This window comes from Mesoplodon mirus, assembly GCF_964341445.2.
Source record: "Mesoplodon mirus genome assembly, chromosome: 14".
Taxonomy (NCBI): Eukaryota; Metazoa; Chordata; class Mammalia; order Artiodactyla; family Ziphiidae; genus Mesoplodon; species Mesoplodon mirus.
In genome coordinates, this window is record NC_138990.1 from 61,915,685 (window position 1) to 61,939,785 (window position 24,101).

The 24,101-nt window shown below is 40.2% G+C and overlaps 1 protein-coding gene across 4 annotated transcripts in view; it reads right to left on the reverse strand.

Moving 5' to 3' along the window:
- SRBD1 (S1 RNA binding domain 1) overlaps positions 1-23,323 on the reverse strand; it is a 233,450-nt gene extending 210,127 nt beyond the window's left edge. For 2 of the 4 annotated variants that reach the window (XM_082643126.1, XM_082643125.1), the window contains exons 1-5: positions 23,250-23,323; positions 17,816-17,895; positions 16,843-17,020; positions 9,870-10,256; positions 1,095-1,261 (exon numbers count right to left, since the gene is read on the reverse strand). In XM_082643126.1, coding sequence (XP_082499252.1) covers positions 1,095-1,261; positions 9,870-10,256; positions 16,843-17,020; positions 17,816-17,895; positions 23,250-23,303 — 866 coding nt within the window. In that variant the 5' untranslated portion in view covers positions 23,304-23,323. Of the gene's footprint in view, positions 1-1,094; positions 1,262-9,869; positions 10,257-16,842; positions 17,021-17,815; positions 17,896-23,121; positions 23,206-23,249 lie in introns of those variants that run through there. The other 2 variants (XM_082643128.1, XM_082643127.1) reach the window with 2 other exon arrangements.
- Positions 23,324-24,101: the final 778 nt, after the last annotated feature.

A 24,101-nucleotide genomic window follows, 5' to 3' on the forward strand; every position in this document is an offset into this window, starting at 1 on the left:
TGGAGATGAGTAGCAGCTGCCCCTCTTAGACAGGACTTGTGATCTCCAGTTTGCGTCCCTTTGTGCTTGATTATACTAGCCTGGCCCTGGGTGATCTGAATCTGAAATCACTTGAATAACTAGTCATTTATATTTCTGGGTTGGCTAATTGATTTTGCCTCTTGATGAAATATAACTTTCCACATATTAGCATTTAAATCTTCCTGGCACTAAAAGAAATTCAACAAAAGGGGTAGAAATGTTAGTGAGAGGCAAGTTCCTCCAAAAGCACAGAGGCTTATTAGGCTTGTTCTAAAAGTAACCCTTAGTGCTTTTAGAATGGCTTGATGGTAAGATTATATCCAATTTAAATCATATCCTTGTTGAAGAACACACATAGCAACAACACAGCACTTGGCATGTAAGAGACATGCAATGAATAAATGAATGGTAAAGACTGTTTTAAGAAACTCTACTGAATAATAGTTAGTTTTATAGCCTTTACATGCTTATTTCTGAGTTATTACAATAAATCCAGAGGAATAATTTTTTTAAAGAGTGCTTTCCATTCTATAACCATACAAAATTCACAATCCACTAACATTAAATTACCATGCCCTATAAAAGAATAGAAAAAGGAAGTATACATACTTCCTACCAAACTCTATACAGCCAAAGAACTCTCCATTTAGGGATTTCACAGTATTAAGAGGACAGTTTTATGTAAGCTATTGAAGATTTAGACTAAAATGTATTTTTCTGAGTTACCTGCTGGTAGTTCTAATTTTGCCATTATGCAAAATCATTTCTATGAGAGAAGATGACATTCAAACTCATAGGCACAGACTCTTAATAATGCAAACCACCTTTTGCAGATACATGCCCAAGTTATGCATGAACACACCAGCAGAGGGACTCTGCACACCCCTAAATAAGTAAAATGGAGCTGGCTTCCTCTGTCAGAAGGGGACTATATCCAGATTACAATAAATCAAGAAAACAAAATATTGGAACTGTCGAAATATACTATCACTCACTTCCTCACTGTTTCGCCTCATTGGCTCACACACCTTCTTTCCCCTTACACAAAGCTCATCCCTTCCCAGGTTTCTTACCGTAGCTCCTCTAGAGTTTGTTGAACTTCTCTCAAGGAATCAGCATCAAGGTTATTAATAAGCTCTTTTCGATAACGTATAATGAAGGGAATTGTGTTATCATCATTAAAGAGACGAATAATGTTGGCACAAACCCAAAGTTCAATATCAGTTCTCTCAGATAAAACCTGTAAATTAATATTTAGTAATTTAAAACTCTGAAAATTTAATATTTAGTGATTTAAAACTCTGAAAATATAAAACTCTGTATTATAACATATGGTTTAAAATACAGCAATTAAATAATGTTCTCCAGCCACTTAGAAACAAACTGCTGTGGTTTTAAAAAAAGAAGAAAAGGAAATTGTATGAAATATATATATATGTATACTGACAATCATAGAATAGTCATTTCACTCATTCAATAAAATCCAATCGAAACCACTGTGTATTGCCCGAATTCTACAAGGCTCAAATGAGATATGCATTTTTCATCTCTCAGATTGGCACCAAAGATCAAGGAGATGGTAACTCACTGTGCTGGCATAAGTGATGGGAAAAGGCACTTTCACTAGCACTTTTACTGCTAGTGAGAAAGTACAATGGTAAAACCTCTGGAGGAAGAACAGTTTGGCAATATCTATCAAAATTTACAATGCATAAACTCTATGACCCACCAGTTACACTTCTGGAAATTTGTTCTGATATATTCATACCTCTGGAAAATGATATTATTTACAGTGATATTTTTTGAAGAATTTTTTCCAGTATGGTAGAAGTCAGCAAAAAACAGTCTACAATGGGGACTTGGTAAATAAATTATGATATGCCTGTGGAGCAGAATACCACTCAACGTACTCTTATATGAACGGATATGGAATGAATTACAAGATCTTGGAACATGGCTTATTTTGGGGAAAGGTAACTGGTTGGCTTAGAGCTAGGGCAGGAAGATCCTTCTATATCTTTGGAATTTTGTATCATTCCCATATACTACATATTCAAAATAATTATTTTTAAAAAAACAAGTCTACAGGTTTCAGCAAAAATGTACATGTAAGCAGAAAAGTTCAGAGAAGTCAGCCTGGAGAAGAGAAAGAATAAAATGCAATTTCAGTAACTGTTCTCAAAACCTAAGCCGATTTTTTTAAAGTAAAGTATGAGAGGCATACGCTTTATTATTATTTCAATCTTGATGCTCAAGATATGCCAAAAATGTAAGAAAAAATTCAAAAATTATTAAAGCATTAACATGGTCAACTGCTTAACAAAATCAAGTCAATATATAAAATAGACTGAATTTCAAAACTACAGATGAAATAAATGGCTGAGCTCCAGAGACTATTGAGGATACCCTCATTCCTCTGTGCACTGTATATCCTAAGGCCTACATCTTATCACCCATTCTGAGAATGCCGGCTTTACGTCTCCAGCCCTAGCTCTCTTCTGCATGAGCATGAGCTCTGGACTCATTTAGCCAGCTACCTGACCTACCTCTTGAAATCCTATTAGGTATCTCAGACTTTGCATTCGCAAAAGTGATCTCCCTCTCAAACTTCTTCCTCTTCCAGTTTTCCCCTTATTATGTCCATTCAAATACCAGTTCAGGCCTGAAAACTAAGAGTCTTCAACTCTTTTGACTCCTTTAACTCTTAAATCTACTCTATCATAAGAATCAATCAACTCTAGTGGCAAAATATTTCTTTAGTCTATTACTGCTCTTCATTTCTGCCCTATAGCCCAGTCTAGTTCAAGCCAGGATTACTGCAACTGCCTTTTACTATTCTTCTCACAGCCACAGCAATCTCATCTATGTCAATTTCCATAAAACAACAAGAATTATCTTTCCAAAGTCTATATTGGATCATGTCACCTGACTAGTCAAAACCTTTCAATGATTTCCCATAGCATTTAGAATCCAAAGTCCTTACCATGACCCAAAAAACTTGGGCCTCCCTCTCCAACCTCATCTTATCCAGTCTTCCCCTCATTAGAAGCCAGCCCCAATGGGCTGCTCCTAGAACAATGTTCACTTCTTAGAGCAAGCTCAGCTGCTTCCCTCTTCAGAGGCCTTCATGAGGCTGCACCATCATGCAGAAATGCTCTCTTGCTTGATATCATCCCTGACCCCTACAAAATCATGTTCATTAGTATTTTCTCTCTCAAACCTGTGCCTCTTCCTGATTCCTATTCCAGTTAACATTATCTCCTACCACAGAAACCTTCGGGGTATTGTGGTTAACTCCCCCAACAATACCTCCCCATTATGTAGCAGCTTTGTGGCTGAAGAACACTTTACCTCAACTCCACCTCCACAGCATTTTGTTCAGTAACCAGTTGTTTTAGAATTACAACAGCCAGAGTTTGGACACAGAGATGAGTCCAGTCAGCAGGAAGCTCAAGATCTGGCTTAGAACTCTGGACCCAGGTACAATTTCTTCCTCGGGAGAAATATGGTTTATACAAGTAGAATCTTGAAGTTGGATGGCAGTGCTAAGAGAATTGTGGAGAGACTGCTGCAGTGCACTTAGGTAGCTTTCCTGTTACCTAAGTCAATAAATCTCCTTTATTGCTTAAGCTAATTCAAGATAGGTTTTCTCTTATTGCAACCAAAAGCATTCTAATCAATGTCCTCAGTTTCACTGTGTGTTCTCTATCTCGCTCTTCTAATCTGTCACCAAGGAAGCAAACTGAACTTCTAAAATGTCTGTTCTTTCCCCTCAAGCTCCCTTTCTATTATCCTCTTTTATCTAAACCACAGAGCATTTTTTTTGTTCTCTATGCATTCCACCCAACCTTTCTGCATTACTACTGATTATACTTTTAAGACACATTTATAAGTCCCTTATTTTTTTCCTCTTTTTCTTCTTTTGAACATAAGCTTCAATGACTCTTTCCTAACTACTAGTAAAAGTCCAACCATTGTAGCCTAGTTTTAAAATCCTTTCCCAAGCTTGCTCCCAAATTTCACTGTCCTCACGGAATAAACGATCTAGAACGGAAGATAAAACATTAATATAAATAAGTACAAATAAAACAGAATATGCCAGGGAATAAGTGGTATAACGTCTTCAGAGAAGAGAACGACCTCCCTGGTGTAATCAAGGAAGGCTTGCTGCAGGGGCAGCATTTCAGCTGGCCCTTGAAAGGCAAGATTCTGAAAGATGGACATAAGACACGAAAATGACCAAAATGCTCATTATTTTGGAACTGAGTGATCGTGAGAACCCATGGGCCCCCACTATCCTAAACTAGTTCCATGATTGTTAACTAAAAGGGGCCCAAGATAGCTAAGACTCCAGACCCGCATCTGAAGTGTACCAGGTCCTGACAAATCCAGAAGCATCATATGTGTTAAGAGAGTGTATACTGCTGCTTATGAAAATTTGCTTCTTGAAATTAAGGATAATAAAACTACATACAAGCAGTCACAACTTTGGGGCCTCCAAATCATCCAATTTCTTCTGTCTTAATTTAGTCAAACGTTTATTTTAGCTCATATTATATACCAATAACCATACCAAGCCAGTAATAAACAAAATGTAAAAAACCAAGTCCCTCTTGCCAAGAAGCTTATAAGCTAGGAAGAAGAAAGACAGTCAAGTAGACAGTTAAAATACAGTGTGATCTGTACTCTGACAGAAGCAAATACAGGCTCTTTGAGAGCACGTGGGAGGAAGAAACAGCTACCTCTGCAGAAATGGAAAAGCAACAAGGGAATGAAGGTATCTCAGGCAGCCAAATGACGGCAGGAATTCTAGGAAGAGAGAAGAGCATATCAAAAGCCACTGATGAGGAACCACTGCACATTGAAAAAAATTTCTATGTTCAGTAATGCTAAAATGTACAAGGCGTATTGAGATGAGTGAGAAATGGAAAAAGGGATGGAGCTAGATGGTGAATGCTAAAAAAAAAGATTGAACTTTATCCTATACTTAATATCAAGCCACTCAATGACTGATCTGCTCATTACTTGATTTCAGCTGTTGAGTCAACCCCCCCTGTAAACTCCCTTGACATTTTATGAGTCAATGAGATTTGGGGACTAGAGCAGTGGTTCACAACATGTGGTTCCCAAACCAGCAGCATAATCAGGAAACTTGTTAGAAATGTAACTTCTTGAGCCCCACCCCAGATCAACTGAATCAGAACCTCTGGGGTGGGGCCCAGCATCTATGTTTTAGACAGATGAGGCAAAGGCCAAAGAAACAGCTAAGTGTTAAAAGCAGAGATCAAACCTTAGGGATGGGCAGGGAACGAGTAAAATTTTTACTTTTAAACTACTACTTATTTCAACTATTATACTTATTACTTTAATAATTTTTATAGTTAACTGGTGAACAGGAATGAGGGTAAAGTAAAAAGGAAGGCAGTCTCGATATTTTTTTCATCTCTAAGACTTAAATAAACAGACACTTTTTGTGACTGTTGTTGTTTTAAGCTAATACCTGTATAGGGCTTATTATGTTCTACACACTTTTACATATTCAATATTAACTCATTTTACAGATACAAAGACTGAGACCCAAAGAAGTTAAGTAAATTGCCCGAAGTCCCACAAGCTATGTTTCCTTTTCAGAAAATTGATTTGTTTGCAAAGCAAGATGATTTTCTTCAGGCAAAAGTATCAATACAAATTAATCAAATCGCCTTACTTTTCCTCCTAAATCCAACTGCGATGAGACATGCCTTCATACTGTCCTCTACTGTCTAAAACCTCGAACAAAATGGCCTTCTCCACAAGTGGCCTGAGAATTTCCTCCTTCAAAACCTATATTCCCATTTCCTCAGTTAAAAAAGAAAACTGCTGGGTATCAACAGCTAAACTATTGCCTTAATCATCCAGGCAGCATTTTTAAAAAACTAGCATCTAAATTAAATGACACTCAAATGAGTAGATTGAGAGAGAATTTTTTATTCAAAATCAAACCAGCAACTGGACACCTCCCTTCTAAAACAGTTTTGATTACTGCTGTTCTCTTTTCCCTTACCTATTCATTTTATTATACCACTTATTTTACCACACACATAAGTTTCCTTAAAGACTGCAAAAGGAAAAACTATGCTGTTAGAAGTCAGAGGAGTGGTTTTAGGCGAGGGGATGGAGGATTGAAAAAGGGTATGAAGGGATTGTAGGGTGCTGGTAATGTTCTGTTTCTTGATCTGAAAGCTTGTTACATGGTTACAATTTTGAACATTCATGAGTTGCATATTTAAGTACAATTTTATATATATATGTATACATATATATATTTCAGAAAGTTTTTTTAAGCCCATAATAAATACCACGAGCTAAATTATAAAAATAAAAAGGGCCAATACAATTTCTTTTCCTTAATCCCTCCTGGAACACACAGGCTGACCTAACAGATGGTGCATGCTTAGGTGTAGAAGTGCAGCGAGAAAGCCAACTCAGAGACACCCGCCTCCTTCCTGTCCCTCTTCCTTCCCCTATTCTTTCATCCCATGTTCTTCTTCACCTACATAATCCCACATCATCTTCTTGCAAGAATGGGGAAAATGGCTAATAAAGGGGTTTTTGCTTGCTTTTCCTCCTTAATTTAGCAAACATTACTAAGATATTCTATATGGCTACTCCACGCCCACCCCCCTCAAAATAAAGACACTACATAACAACAATCACCACTTGGGAGTATTTAATTTTCTCAAAAACTGCTTGTAGCTAGTCACCTCTTCAAATTCTTACAAAGGTTATGGTACTCAAAATATATTTGTGTAATGATAAAATATACTTTAACGAAAACTAGTTTCTAATGGCAACCACACATTTGTGGCTTGGGGGAAGGGCTGAAGTAGGTTGTTTCTCAAAGGAGTCTGGTGATTGCCAAACCTGATTAGGAAACAGACACACAAAAGTGTGTTTATATGTAAAGTCTACAAATAAGTATTGACAATGTAGTTTTCCCTCCCCAAACAAGGCAGTGATATTCCTGAAAAAGCTGTGGACTTTTCAGAAATGAGAAACACACCTTGAAGAGAAAAAACATTTAGAGGATCAAAGTGTCATGGTGGGCAGGGTCCATGGGGAACAGCACACAAAATGAAGGAAATATAAATGACATTTCCCTCATGCTCAATTAGTAATAATAATTCCTATACAATTAATTTTCATTGACTATTTCTTACTAACTAGGGACTTGTTAGGACTTCCCCAAAGAACTTGGACATACATTTCATTTTGTGACAGATAAAATGCATACCACAGGCATTTCACTAACTCTGGTCCTCACTCAAATGTTCAAAGCCTTCCTGACTATCTGACTTGGCATTGCTGACTCTCGCTCTTCTCAGCCCCTTTCCCCCTAACACCTACCACTATTCTCAAACATGTTTGGAAGCAGGAATGCAGTGCTAAGATAGAATGATTCTCTCTCCGGCTTATAGAGAATAAAAAGTATAGGACAGGAAGTCCACATACACTAAAAGGCTTGCCCATAAAAGTAACTCAAGGTTAGACAAGGATGACTGTATCTGGTTAAATTTTAAAAAAACCCAAACATGTAAATCACACCTAAAGTTCCCCAGGCAAGTTCCCTAAACCGATCTAGAAAATGCTGAGCGTACTAGTTGTCCTCAGGGTGCTCAGCGAGGGCGGCAGCTGAGGAGGCAACCGCCTCTCCAACTCACAAGCAAGGAGTGCCACATTCTGAGTACAGGCTTGTTTGAGCTGTCAAAAATCACTTTCAGTAAGGAGGAGGAGAAAAAATGCTTGGAATTGAAAAGAAAGACAAGCACACCCATATTACCCAAATAATATGGCCAAAGGCCATAAAAATAGTTCCAGGACCTGAAAATTTGCTTCCATTTGATATTCAAACAACACAACCATGGACGCTGCTGCTACCGATTTACAAATGAAGCTTTTCCTCCTGGCTGCTCTTCTGCCACTCACCCTCTGGCAGTTGGGAACCTGTTCTCTCCGTACACTTTTCCCTCCTCACAAGCTTAAACTAATGGTAAATGAATTGTGGAGCTGTCATCTTCCACCTTCAGTGAAGAAGCAGGGAAATCTGGTCTGTTGAAAGGAAATAACAACTCAGACAAACAGAGAAGGGGCAAAAATGGGTGATCATGAAACCTCTGAAAGAGAGAAAACTGAGAAAATGACTTCCTCAAGTCCTCAGTTTTCCAATTTTTGGTTCAAGGCCTTTAGGAGACTCGATCACACTTTGTCCCTTGCATCTTTGAAAGGGCCCTGGTCCTTGGTAATAAACTCTTTTCTGCTTAAGCTCATTAGAAGCAGGTTTCTATTACTTGTAACCAAGAGACAGCTGGCAAAGGTAGGGTCATTTTCATCTCTTTCTCTGTTACACAGATTAGGAGATAGGGGTGTGAAGCAAAGTTTCATAGAATAAGTAGCCCTTGACTTCCTTTTGTAAAACTTATTTCCACAGTTCAAGAGATTTCCTGGGCTTTGAAACCTTCCTCTCTCCCTCTCTTTCTCCCTCCCTCCCTCCCGCTCAGGGTCAACTACTAAAGGTAGATCTATGTCAACAGCAGAGGTAAGCTTAAAAGTAAAGAAGAGAAGGGAAGTGGGACACATCCACCTGCCCATGTAGGTCTGGACTGGAACCAAGGAGTCTGCCTGTTAAGAAAGGCTTCAGGGTGACATGGCTCATGGGCCTAGCCGCTCCGCAGCATGTGGGATCTTCCCGGACCTGGGCAAGAACCTGTGTCCCCTGCATCAGCAGGCGGACTCTCAACCACTGCGCCACCAGGGAAGCCCAAACCAACCTTTTAAAACAATTCTTTGCAGGCCTAAATGAAAAAAGAAAAAGAAGGCATAGAAAGGAGCCTAATTATACTGTCTCTCCAGGAAACTCTGAACTGTTCAGGAACAAGAAGGAGAAGAAAGCTATGAGGCAACATTCTATTCCTTAATAAGTCAGAGAGAAGAAAAATCATAATTAAAAATGACTGGTGATGTTCGACTAATAGGTAATAGAAAAGGCAGCATGGACAAAAAGAAGTTCCTCTGAAAAAAAGGTAACACACAGACAATCCCAGACTGAGAAGTAGTATTACCCAGCAGAGGCGCCAAGCTCTAGAGCGGTAGTTCACAGCAGAGAAAGAAGTACACATCAAATCACCATGGGGCAGACAATAAGGAGGGAGGTTATCCCCATTTACACTGAGGGGCACTGCTATGATTAAGTCTGAACCGTTCCCAGAGTGTGCTGGGACAGATAAGAGGTTGAGAATCACTGTTTAAGAGTCACTCTTCAGGTCTTCTCTACCATCCCCAAAGCCAGCCAAAGAAACTGGGAGAAATCCAATTTCTCCTGTAGTAAGAAATATAATTATGGCAGCTCAAGTTAGAATTTGGGTAAAATTTTCCTTTAAGAAATTACTAGGCCTTGTTCATAGTCTATTACAACATTACACTAAAAGTTAAACAGATGTACTAATGGTCAGTGACTTAATCACCTGCACTGCCTTTATAGGCAATACATTCCAAGTGCAAAGCAAAAACTTAAGAAGGAACTTAGGAGGGCCCAATCTGTTGATGCAATCTGTGTATATAGGACATGTTCATTAGAACACCAAGGCGGGGATCTACCTTGCCTGAGGTCACAGCTTTTAGCTAAAGAACTGAGGACAATAAGCAATAATACCGAACCGCGTATCCAGGGAAGGAACCAGTGGGCAAAGCCTCCAGAGACCACTGGCAAAAGTGAAAAGAGAACTGAAAACTCCCAGCCCTTCCCTAGCCCCATCTCAGTCAAAAAGAAAGGAATCAAACAAATTGAAGTGACAGAAAGAGGCTGCACATACCTGTACTATGTCCCAGTTCATTTCCACCTCCTCCTTAATATTGTTGGCATTTGCTGGAAACCTGACAGGCTGCCCCTGAGGACACATTTCTGTCTTCACTTTCTTCAAAGGGGGCTGACTGCATGCGAAGCCATCTTCACTCTCCTCCTTCTTGCACCCACCTTCCCACGTGGCGCTTGTGGACGGTGTCTCTGTGCTGTTACTCCCGCTCTCTAAGCTGCTGGCTTTGTTGGTTTCTTCATCAGCTTTCAGCTTTTTGGTCCTCCGAGCTGACGGTGACTGAGCTGAATTTTTCCGTTTCATCTTTGCTGTTTTCAGAGCCTGCACAGTCTCCAATTTATTTTTTCTGTCTTCCAAATCAACATCAGCAATAGGCACAGAGCTATTCTATCAAATCACAAAGAGATCACACATGAATTAGATGATAAAAACCAATGGCTCTGGAATATTATTCAGCAATGAAAAGGCACAAATTGTAGACATACACAATAATCTGGAAGAATCTCAAGGAAATTATGTTGAGTGGAGGGAAAGCACCAATCTCAAAAAGTTACATACTATGTGATTGCATGCATACAATATTCCTGAAAAAATTAGTGGTTATTGGGGGTCAGAGATGGGGGTGGAGGTTGGGAGGGAGGTGGGTATGACAATAAAAGGGCAATACTAGGGATCCTTGGGATAGGACTGTCCTGTGTGGTGGACACACAGACCTATACATATTGTAAAATTGCACAGAACTAAATATACACATATACATACACACATATAAATGAATACAAATAAAACTGAAGAAATCTAAATAAGACCAGTGGATTTATCAATGTCAATATCCTGGCTGTGATATTTAACTATAGTTTTACAAGATGTGACCATAGGGGGAAATGTGATAAAGGGTACATGATATCTCTCTGTATTATTTTCACAACTGCAGGTGAAGGTTTAATTTTTTTAAATAAGTGGAGAATAGGTGTACACCTGGCAGAAAAACCAAGATTTAAAACTTGCAATCAAAAGTCAACACTTTAGAGGGAGAAGAGTAACACTCACAGGTTCATAAAACTCAACACGCTACACCTGCCACCAGTTTATGCAGAAAGAGAACAGAAAACATGGCAGGACAGCAGGGTAGTACCAAGCATTTTTCCTTAGTAAGAGGCTGCACAGCAGTACATGCAGGTGTCCAAGGGCTACTCTCTGCACCACCCACCCCTCCCCCCAGGTGACAACTCAGGTGTGAAGCAATGACATCTGGCACTCATTTTGAGACTAGAGTAGTAAATAAGATACAGACCCTGCCCCATGGAGTTCACAATTTTGCAAGCTAGCTGTTTTTAGTTACCTAAGTGATGTAGGTGGCACAAACTCAAACAAAAGAACTGCTCCCAAACTAAATTTCAGTCAATATTGAATTTTCTCTCCTATCAGATAATTTTCCATAATTACTGACTACTGAAAATACTGGGAACTATAATAAAGAGCACACCCCCTCCATCCTAAGGCTCACCCATCACCACCTAACCTGGAAATGATATATAATACATTAAATAGCCCTCCAAGTATTACATTTTTAATTGGAACATATAAAAATAGAATGCCTCCTCAAGTCCATAAGAGTTGATAATAACTTGATCAAATTAATTGACATAGCTAAAGAACGTGTCAATCATACAGAGTTGTCAGCCCTAGAGGAACAGAAAAAGGAGAACTGTAGAAAGCAAATACGATCAGCATTCTAAGTAACATACAAAGAAGAGGAAAGGTTAGCAAACAGATTCTGAGTAATTTGCTCCCAATGGTTCAGACAGCCCTCCTGTGAGATGGATACATCAGACTACCTTAGACTCATGCAGTTAAAACATTCAGTTCTCATTGTGACAAGCACAGTACCTCGACCACAGAAGGCATTCAATAAACCCAAATGAATATTTATCTAATTCTCCTATTCTGAGCCCATGCTCATCAAGTAAATTTCTGATTATTATTTAATTCCCTACTTACTTCGGCCTCCAACGAGAGACAGTGCTAGTCTTAAGAATTTAACTCCTTGCGACGGTTATATCAAACTATTAATTATTAAACCAGCACTCTGGTTTTATACACCACTCTTATGAGCATGGCTGATGTAAAAACACCCACAAGAGATATATCGGTTCCTGAAATGCTGACAAAATCATGTTCTTGACTTAGAAACCCAGTTCCATTACTCACTATCTGTGATCCATGAGCAAGTCACTTAACATCTCTCCCCTTGGCTTTCTGGTCTATAAAATCAGGATAATTACAGCACCTGCCTCAAGGGATTGTTGTGAAGATTAAGTAATATCATGCAAATGAAGTGCTGAACATGTCCCCTGGCTAACGGTAAGCAATCAAATATCTGCTGTTACCACCATCATTACCGTGACTACCACACCCAGACTACCTCCCAGGAGAGGGAAAAGGAAGTAGATGAAGAAATAAAGAAAAAGTAAAATGACTAAGGGCGGGGGGGGGGGTGGTGGTTTAAAGTAAGAGGAAAAAAAGAAAAGCCAGCAGTCAAAAATTAGACACTTAAAGGTATCTTCTCTGGAGTCTCCAGGCAAAATTTACCTAGGGTTTCTTAGTGTTGTTCATAGACCCCTGAGACCCTTTCAGGGGGTCTGCAAGGTCACAACTATTTTCATAATAATGCCAAGGCACTGTTTGACATTTCACAGATGGTACAAGAGCAATGGTAGCAAAAAAAACAAGGCAGTGGCACGAAGCTGTACTAGCAATCGCTGTTCCCTTCGCTGTCACACACTTGCAATAAAACAATGTCAGCTTCACTTAAGAATGAAGCAGTAAAAGTTATTAATTTTTAAAATTTCAATCCTTGAAAGCACACCTTTTTCATAGTCTGTACTGAAAGGTACATAAAGCACAAATGTACACATAAAGCACTTCTGCTGCAGGCCAATGCATACTGACGTGCAGTGGTTGTCTCACAGTCAATCAATTGGTGAACCAGTATTTTCCAAATGACCGACACATAATGTTACAAAATCATGCATAGGTAACAGAGCCATTCAAACAACACAGACCAATGGATTTTAATGTAATAGAATATAGTATGGTTACAGATTCCACAATGAAACCTTTTAAACTATCACTTACTGAGTTTTGGTATAGTATAAAATACTATCTACAATTATCTGAAAAGGCTATTAAAACACCATTCCCTTTTCCAAATACACATCTATGTGGAGGCTGGGATTTCTTTTTTATTTCAAATATCTCCTAGTAAATCAGACATTAAAGACATTTGCAAAAATGTAAAACAATGTCATTATCATTAAATTTTTTGTTGTTTTGGGGAAAATATATACTTATTTTTCATTAAAACATGTTATTTGCATTAACATGTAATAGGATTATTATTATTTTTTAATTGATGAATATTTTCTCATTTTTAAGTTCTAATATGGTAAATATTTACAGATACAACCCACCTAAGCAAAAGTTCCTTGGGGTCTTCAGTAAGTTCTAAAAGTGTAAAGGAGTCCAAAGACCAAAAATTTTGAGAAAAGTGAATCCAAACATGTTTAGATCAAAACACAGATCAAAAACATATGGAAAGGGCTTCCCTGGTGGTGCAGTGGTTGAGAATCCACCTGCCAATGCAGGGGGCACAGGTTCGAGCCCTGGTCTGGGAAGAGCCCACATGCCGCAGAGCAACTAAGCCCATGCGCCACAACTACTGAGTCTGCACCCTAGAGACTGTGAGCCAAAACTACTGAAGCTCATGCGCTGAGAGCCTGTGCTCTGCAGCAAGAGAAGCCACTGCAATGAGAAGCCCGCACGCCACAACAAAGAGTAGCCTCACTTGCTGCAACTAGAGAAAGCCTGTGTGCAGCAACGAAGACTCAACGCGGCCAAAAATAACATAAATAAATAAATAAACAAACAAACAAAAATATGGAAATAACTCTCCATTTTTTTTTTTTCCTTCAGGGACTTTATTTTATTTTGCGGTACGCCTCTCACTGCTGTGGCCTCTCCCGTTGCGGAGCACAGTCTCCGGACGCGCAGTCTCAGCAGCCATGGCTCACGGGCCCAGCCACTCCGCGGCATGTGGGATCTTCCCGGACCAGGGCACGAACCCGTGTACCCTGCATTGGCAGGTGGACTCTCAACCACTGTGCCACCAGGGAAGCCCCATAACTCTCCATTTTTAAAGCTTCTAAGATTCTACAGCCTTCCTCAGTGACATACTCAAGTTTAATAAGCCATGAAAATATTTTTCCTCCTTATATTTAACCTGAATCTTTGACACACTGAAAAATCACAGTTCATTATCTTTTGCCTTCATGGGTTTTTTAATCACTCTTAACACTTCAAATGGTAATTATGTAGCCTATAACTAAACCCAGAACTCCAGGAAGAATCTGACGATTCTTTTTTTTTTGCTATCTCTGAAAGTCGTAAACTTTCTAAATCAAAGAAGTGGCTCATTGTAAATATCTTTACCAGTTGAATCAGTCAGCAGGCCTTGGTCTTGACCTTGTGTTGTATTGTGTGAGCTTGACAGATAGCTGGAAAGGGATATGGAGTCGAGGGAAGGCTTCTTAAAAGTTAGATGTAAAAGAGCATTTTAAACTCTGTAGCAATTGAGGAAGAAAGTTGACAAGAGAAAAGAAAGGAGATGACAGAGGGAACAGAGACCTTGCACAAGAGTGGATGAGATCTTAAGCCCAAGCGGCGAACCAATCCTTGGTAGGAGGAATGACATTTCCTCCACAGCAATAGGACAGAAGGTGAACACAAATATAGATAGCTTGGTCGTGAGAAAAGTGGAAACTTCATATATTTTCAAATAAATAAAAGGCAATGTCATCAGCTGAGTGACAGAAGAGAAAGGAATTTAGGAAGTTTAAGAAAAGAGAAAAAGGTGGAAAAACAAACCTGCTGAAGAAAAATAATGAGGTTACCAAGTATTTCTGATGCAATTTTGAGGTCTGACATTATGAATCTAAAGTAAAACAAATTAGGTCACTGGTGAGACTGTTTCCCACAATGGTTAGCTGCTCAGTGCAGGCAGGAGAGGCTATGGCTCACCCAGTGCTGGGGTTTAATCAGCCATGTAGGATCGAATAAAAGAAGGGCAAAATGGTGAGACTATCCAATAAAAAGTGATTATGTAATCTAGGCTAGATTAGGTAGGAAAAGAAAAGGGCTGATGGACAGTGACAGAGCCCTAGAGTCAAAGAATTAGGTAATGGATCTCAACTCTGGCTGTACATAAAAATCACATGAGGAGCTTTAAGAAAATAATACCACTGGTGCCAAGGCCTACCTCCAGAATTCTTTCCAGATTTAACTGGTTTGCAAAAGGGGCCTGGGCATTGGTTTTTTTTTTTTTTTTTTCAAGTTCCCTAGGCTGAGAACTACTGATGAGAAGTTGTGACAAATTTGCAAAATTGCGGCAGTAAGGGCACCTGAGCAAGTAAGCTGGAAAAACAGGAAATGAGCTGATGGTACAAAAGTGAGATAGGAGGAAAAGAAATGTCAGCGGTAACACAGCTTCTGGTCATGACAAGATTCAGGTTGAGCTCACAAGAGGTGTGGTGAAGGCAGAGAATAAAAAGGCACTGGAGGTGGGGAGGTTAAAGAACCAGGAACACAGGGTATTAGAAGGCTCATCCAAGTGGAGGGGGGTATCACTGAGAATAGTGACAGAAGATGTAGAGAGGAAGATACAAAGCAGGAGCTAAAGTCTTCAAAGAATGAAAAGGAATGGCCAGTGGATTGGCAAATTACAGCAACATGGAGAGGAAGAGACTGAGTAATGATGGATTTTGTCTACAATGTTTGCTAACAATAGATTTTAAAATTATTAAGAGGCTACCAATTGTACCTCCACCCAAAACCAATTCTAGCTCCACCTAATTAGGGTTTTCAATTATTTTGTTCGGTGGTGGTTACACAAGAACAAGATGCCAAACCAATGAAATGAAATAGCCTAACATGCTCCATGTGCTATGATTGAGCCAGAAAACTTGTGGAATATCTCTTAAGTGAGAGACTTTCCATGTGAATTCCCTTTTTCCCTTTAAAAGAAATACACATATACCAAGCACCATGGGAAGGATCAAGAAGTCACCATGACAAGAGTTCTTAAGCTGTATGCTCTTGAACCATACTTTAAAACTTATGTGTACATTTTACTGAAGAGAAGGTTCATAACTATAATCAAATTCTCAAAGGGTTTGTAACCCCAATACAAAGAACCCCGGAACTAAGAGATATTTCCTAATTAGGCAGTCAAGCTACTTTTAAGTGCAGCTATGCCATGCTCAATGAAAAACCTCCAAATTCTGCCGACAAGTCAATACTTTCTCAGCTATAGGTAAAGCCTACCCACCCACCCACTAAAAGTGTGTTCAGTGAAAAGCTTGCATGCAAAGATGAAGAAACAGAGGTGCTGGCTGATAGGAGAAAAGATCGATTCAAGTGCCCTATCCAAGGGCACAGCAAGGTACAATGTAATGTCCCCTCTATACATGATAAATGAGTCCCTGGGAAGTCAGGCATCCACTGCATATTAAAAGAGTATTCTTTTAAATGAACTAGGGAAGCTGTTATTTAAAGGAATACCACAGTGAATGATTTTGGAAATGCATATACCACAGTGAATGATTTTGGAAATGCATAATCCTTTCGGTACTGCAACAGAGCCTATAATTTATTGTTGTTGGTTTTTTTAATCCAGATTGGTGTAGCTACAGTGTTTGCTTACAGCAAGATATACATAAGTGCCAGTTGATAAATATTCCTTCTGCTCCAACACGGTGGATCTGATGGTAAATACTATTAAGGCCCCTGGCAGAAGGCACCATTGCCCTGCAGTTTTTGCCATTTACCTGCTTTGTCCTAGTCCATGTAAGGAGAAAGTAGCATCACTAATTAGGAAGGCACAGCAGTGTTCCCTCTATCCAGCTAAAGCACCTACCAGCTCTTCCTTAACAGTCACACCTTCTGAGCCACCTTTGGTCTGTAGGGTGTTCTTCTTCACCCGTGGCGCCCTCTTCGGTTTGGATTCCTTGGAAACAGGCAGCTTACGGCTTCTGGGGACTTTCTTTTGGGGCTCCCAGGCACTATCCTCCTTGTCATCTTCAGAGGCAGACGATCTAAAAGTAAAACGATAGAAAAATTTCCAGAAAAAATGAAGCCAAATGTTAAAGGTGAAAAAGAGATATATGCTTTTTGAAAAAAGAATAAGGTAGAAGGTGTTTCATATAAAATGGAGTAATGTGAACACAATATATAAAGAGATATTGCTAAGAACTAAAACAAGAGAGTTGACCAGAAATACCCTCCAATACATTATAAATCACAGGTCTCCCTCCGTTCTCCTCTCACCTAACCAATACACACACCTGTACACTCAAAACATAAGAAATCATGTATTACCTTAAGTAATAAGTGGGTCATGTCACACCATAGTCACAGTGAGGTTTTCCATTTTTAAACAATGCCTAAAGACATTTTTGATTGTCCCAACTGAGGTGGGGGAGGGGATGCTATTGGCAACTAATGGGTAGAGACCAGAGATGCTACTAAACATCCTACAATGTAAAGAACAGTCCCTGTACCAAAGGATTATATGGTCAATAGTGCTGAAGTTGAGAAACTGTGCTCTAAAGCAATATAACAAACTCCACTGCCCTTATGGACCTTATATTCTAGTGTATATATTATATCTTATATTTAGTTGGTCACTTTCTCCTTGTTCAATAATTTATCACCAACACCTAAACACAGCCTGGGACACAGCATGAGTTCAATAAATACTTGTCACATAAATGAATGAAAAAGACACAACCTTCTTCAACACAAATGACTTCAGAAGTTAGTAAATGGCAGAATGCATCTCCTTAAAATACACATCATTCTCCCACCCCATATGAAACCAATATGCTTACAACTCAGAGAAGGAAGAGAATTCATCTTTGGATATCACAGTCTGGACTTTTATTTTTGCTCTTCTTGGCAATGTTGACATCTGAAAGAAGAAATGCAACATGAAATCAGTATGATTTAAATCACTGATCACTTATTTTGTCTACAAAATGATGTGCCATTCAAAACTAACACTCCAATACCTCTGCTGCGAGAAAATGTCATAGCGGGGAAAAATGACAGTCATTCACAAGCCTGAACACTTGTTTCCCTTCCTATGTGGCTGCCAACTATAAGGGCAGCTAACAGCCTTCCCATGGTTTCAAAAGCCTGATGAGTATGGGCCATCTCTGGAAACATATAAGTTCCTGTAGGGTGAGAATTCTTCATTTTTTAGAATTATATGCTTGCATATACTGCAAGTATTATTTGATAATTTATCAGACAGCAAATTATAAAGTCCTTTATTAAACTCTATCTCAAAGACAAGAAATACCTTCCTTCTTCTTTATCTCCTTACAGTATAAGTAGAGGCCCATCTACAAAGTTGGCAGTCAAATAAGCAATGCTGATTGACTGAATAAGCAGCCAGGCTCCTCCTAAAACAAGATAATCTAGTCCCTTATAATAAAAGCTCACAATTTTTAAGTAAAATAATTAATCACAAATGCCACTAGAAAATATTTCCCAAATTCAAAGGCCCAGCTCTAAAAAAAAAAAAGGACTCAAATAACCAGAGACATCATACAATACAGGAAGTAAACAAATTTACTTTAGCTGATAAATTTTATTACCTAAAGACTGTATGTCAAACCATAAAAACTACATTAGACTCTGACATATTTGTAAACCTTTAAACAAGTTCCTAAACCAGTCATATGTTATAATGCCTCCGTTCTAACTTCCACTTGGAGAAGGAACAAATACCTCACAGAAATACCAAAGTGGTTGTCACAAAAGGGAACATGTCCCCCTGGCAGCTATAGCTCAACTCAGTCCAGTGGGTGCAGAACTACTGGACAGGAGAGTGCCCAGAGGGAACCAGGACAACAAAAGAAGGAGACAGGATATGCTTCCATCTTTTCCTTCACCGCCTTTTCTGAATTTTATGTTTATCAAGGTCATCATTCCTCAAATAAGTGCTCCTAGATACTGATCATAAAGGAACGGATAATTTGTGATTTCTGTGTTGTACGTATTTTACCACAATAAAACAAAAACAGAAACGGAGTAAGTCAGTGTATGATGGGGTGGCATTTCAATCAATTTTATTTATTCATTTATTTTTGGTTGCGTTGGGCCTCCGTTGCTGCACGTGGGCTTTCTCTAGTTGCGGTGAGTGGGGGCTACTCTTCGTTGCGGTGCGCGGGCTTCTCGTTGTGGCACGGGGGCTTCTCGTCGTGGTGCACAGGCTTCGCATCGCGATGGCTTCTCTTGTTGCAGAGCACGGGCTCTAGGGCACAGGCTTCAGTAGTTGTGGTACGTGGGCTCAGCAGTTGTGGCTTGCAGGCTCTAGAGCGCAGGCTCTGGGGCATGTGGGATCTTCCTGGACCAGGGATCGAACCAGTGTCCCCTGCACTGGCAGGCGATTCTTAACCACTATGCCACCAGGGAAGTCCAGAAATGAATTATTGAATAAGTGGTATTAAGACCATCAGCTAGGGGCTTCCCTGGTGGCTCAGTGGTTGAGAGTCTGCCTGCTGATGCGAGGGTCACGGGTTTGTGCCCCGGTCCGGGAGGATCCCACGTGCCACGGAGTGGCTGGGCCTGTGAGCTGTGGCCGCTAGGCCTGCGCATCCGGAGCCTGTGCTCCGCAACGGGAGAGGCCATAGCAGTGCGAGGCCCGCGTACCACAAAAAAAAAAAAAAAAAAAAAAAAAAAAAGACAATCAGCTATCCCTCTGGAGGAAAGGAAGTGTTTAATTCTTGCTGCCACACCATGAACTAAAATATATTCCACACTGACTAATGATTTAAATGTACCAAATAAAACTACAGTACTACAAAAGGCAAAGAAGACTGTTTTGATAATTCTGAGTGGAGGTGGGAGAATTAAGGTTTTCCTAGGCATGACTCGAAATTCCAAAAGCCAAAAAGATTAGCAAATTTTACTATATAAAAATTAAAACCCCAAGTCAGCAGTGGGAGCATTTCAGAACCAAACCAATTTACTCTGCAGTATCCTCAAAAAAAAAAAAAAAAAAAATCACAGGACATGGTACCTGATACCTTGGAACTAAGGGTAAAGGGAGTCAGGGCTGGGTGTAAGCTGTCTGAAGCAAAGGAATATCTCTAGATGCCCTACTCCACTTCGTGCTATTAACAACTGCCCCAGGAAAAAGTCTGGAGGTTTATTCTCTGGAGAAGGTAAAACAAGTCTCTAGACTAGAGGACATGAAGTACAGTTGTGGACCTGGGAACCATACAGGCTGAATGTTAAACAGAGATTCCCGGCCCCCTTCCCCCATTATGCTACTAAAAAAGCTGCCAGTCAGCTTCCTGCCCTCTAAGGAGGAGCATGGGAAGATTCTTCTTTGGAGAATCTGACCGGCCCAAGAATAAAAAGCTGAAGGTGCTAAGCTCCTCGACAAACAACCCAACCAGATCATCCACTCCCATCACCCCCTTCTACATTACACCTGAATTCAGAGCTTTCCCACACAGACCACCATGCACCAATTCTAACTCCACACTTCAGCTTTAACAGAAATGTGTTATAAATAGGGGTAGACAAATCCTTGGGAAGCTCATAAAATTTTAATTAACCACTGGAGAAGACTTTCCTAAAACAAATATTTCCAAATGCTCCTTTATCAGGCACCCTGGAGGCAATGCTGCCATTAAAAGAGGTGAACTTGTCTTTTGACAAGTAGAAAAAAAAATATGAATTTGAAAAAGGAGGTGGGAAAGGAGAATATGCATGAACACATAAGCCTATTTCAGGCAAAGCAGTTTTAGAAAGAGTATATACAGAAGGTAAGGACTTAGAAATTCTTTCTTAAAAACTGTGTACCTATCTAGGTATACCCAGGGGTATGTATACTCCCAGAGGCATCCATACTCCAGTTTTACCATCAATGTTCTGGGAACTGTTTGTCCATCTCCAATCCTCCCATGTTCTCTTATTTCCTATCATAGGATTTGTAGATTAACCAAAATTTAATCCATTTCCATGGTTTTAAATACTTCTGTCACCTACTTACTAACAAACCTAATACCTCCATCACAAATCTTACCTCTGAGATTCAGATTTACATAATAAACTGCCTGCTTATGAAACTATTTAGATGCTTCACAGTTATCCAAAATTTAACATATCCACAGTGGAACTCCTGATAACTATTCCTTGTCCTAAAACCCATTCGGACCTCAGTCTTTCCCATCTTTGTAAATGGCACCACCATCCACCTAAGATGAATGGTTCTTTGCTAAGTTAGAACGTTGTTAAAATTTTAACAGGTTCACTGAGCTATAACTGACATACAATAAATTGTTCATGTTTGAAGTGTACAGATTTGATACGTTTTGACATATGTATACTTATCTCCACCATCAAGATACTGAACATAACCATCATCCTCTAAAGTTTCACTTGCTAAACCAAAACCTTGCAAATCTGTTATTTCTTTCATCTCCCACATCCAGTCTGTAAGTAAGTCACATAAATTCTGCCTCCAAAATGTATCTTAAATCTTGATGATCTCCAGTGAGGCTTCAGTCCCAAACGCTTCTCACCTGGACTACTGTAATAGCCTCTTAACTGGCCTCCCTGCTTCCACTCATGCTCCTAAAACCCATCCTCCACAAACCCATTCCATCTGACATTTAGAAAATGCTTTAAAACCATTCAATGACTTCCTATTCCATCCTCCACTTAAGAGTCAAATCATATTTTTTACCATAGCCTTCTAGAACGCCTTGAAGAAGTGACCACTGCCTACCTTTCTAACCACCTTTACCACTCCCTGTAGCTCCACAGCCATAGTCACAACATTCTTTCAGTCCATGTAACAAGCGTGATCCTTCCCCACCCCAGGTTCCCTCTGCCGGGAGCACTATTCCCCCTGCTCATCAATAGGCTGGCTCCTTCTCAGCGCTTAGATCTCAATATTTTAGGCCTAACATGCATTTCTCAGATAAAATATTATTATAGGACCCTATTTATTTCCTTTATACAGTACTATGTAACAATCTATAATTATCCTTGTTTATTGTCTGCATTCCCCACATTTACTTCATGGCGGTAAGCACCATAAAGTTTGAAGAAACCACATTTGTCTTTTTCACTTCTGTATCACACGGAGCCTGGCACTTAATAGCTGCTCTGTAACTATTTTTAAGTGAATATAAGAATATATACATAAAAACAGTCTCTACACAGGAATATACATTTTTCCCCCAGCACTATTAGGCAACATCACACATGGCACTCATTGCTTTCTTGAAAAAGTGATGGTACAAGAGAACATCCCTATTGTTAGTGCCTTGAGATTTTCACTCCTCCAAGCTCTCTTATCTCTGTGGGTACGAAAGCCGACTCAGAATCAATAACTTGGAGGTTGCTATGATGTTACTGAGAGGAGGCACCAAGCCAGGGCAAGTGAAAAGTGGGGGAGGGGCTGGAAAGACCTGCACACACACAAATATTACACTAAAACTGTAAAAACAACAATTAGATAACTTAAAGGAAAACGGGGGGAACAACTTTTTAAGAGGCACCTAAAGAAGTTTCCCTGTGTACCAACAAAAGTCCTTGGAATGTCAGCACAGATCCCTTAGTAATAAAAATAAAATACTAGAGCTGGAAAGAGCCTCAGAAATCAGACAGTCCTGCTATTCTCTTTTATGAATAAGAAGCCTGAGATCCAGTGAAGTGATACGGTTTACTCAAAGGGAAGATCTATGTGGCATAAGGACCAGAACCCAGCGCCCCAAACACAAAGCCTAGGCTCGTTTCCCATTGCACATACATTATATTTATGACATACTGGCGAATGGGAGGCTCGAGAAGAGGTGCCTGGAGTGTTCCCATTCGTTCCTTTCCTCTACAGTTATTCAGTACCTCTTACGCGCCAGGCACACTACTGAGGATGCAGCTGATTCTGCCAGGGCCATGATCTGATAGTGAAAAGGGCGCTTCCTCCCCCATCTCCGATCAGTTGAGGTTTGAAAACAATCTAGGTCTGCCCGGGCTTTCCCACGTCTGCCCCTATGCGCTAAGAGCTTGTCTGAGAAGACGCGCCAGGTGACACGCGGCAGGTAGGAGGGGTTTTCGAGGGTACGGAATGAGATACAGACTGCAGACAGTAAACTGTAATGAAGCTTCTCACTTTAAAAAGGGATGTTATTTCCCAAATGAGCGCTCAGAACTTTCTTAATGGCCCCAAAAATACCGGAGCCCGGGCGCCGGGATCCCGCGAGCCCGCAGGAAGACCGCCAAGGCGGACGCTCAGCTCACCTTCCCGCCCAGCGTGTCAGAAGGCCCGGGATTCTGTTGTGTGTGCGACCACATCTTCCGGTTCCCGCCGGAAGTTTTTCAAACGCCGGAAGTCCCGCCTGGTTTTTCCCTGACTCGCCGCATAGGCGCGCAGCTCCCGGAGCGGGGTGGAGCCGAGCCAAGCGGAGGCGGAACTAGAGCGAGGATCCCGTGAGGCCCGCTCGTCGGCTGGGGGCGGAGCTCCATTTACCCACATCCGGCGGAGGGGGTCGTGAGGTTCTTGCAGAGGTCGACGGCTTTCCTGTTTTTTTCTTTATCTTCTGTTAATCCGCTTTGCTTGTATTTTCTTCTCTTTTAAGTTTAATCAAGAATGTTTCTGTTTATTGCATTATTTGTAATTTGCAAATGTGGAAAAATGAAAAACAATAAGCTTTATTCTTTCTAACGTCAATTTTAAACGTCAGTAATTAACTTCCCTAAGGGTGTTTTCTAAACTCTGAGGTAAGGGTTTGCTCGAGGCTTATGGAACTATCCCAGTTTTGCCTCTTCTGTTAAGCCCTCACGCAGCCCCTGAGGTTTATGGGAGAGTTTAGCCCTAGAGTCATTACTGTCTTATGTTGGTCTCTCAGGCAGCTTGGGGGAGGCTCCCATCAAGATGTCGGAATAGAAGGACAGGGGAGATCACCTCCTCTCACAGGTACATCAAAAATACATCTGCATCTGGAACAATTCTCACAGAATACCTGCTGAACGCTGGCAAAACAGCTCAAACACCCCAAATCACAAGAAAGATCTCCACATGACCAGGTAGGACAAAAGAAAAAAAAAAAAAAGAAATCTCAGGCAGCTTGGTACACTGCCAAGCACACTGAT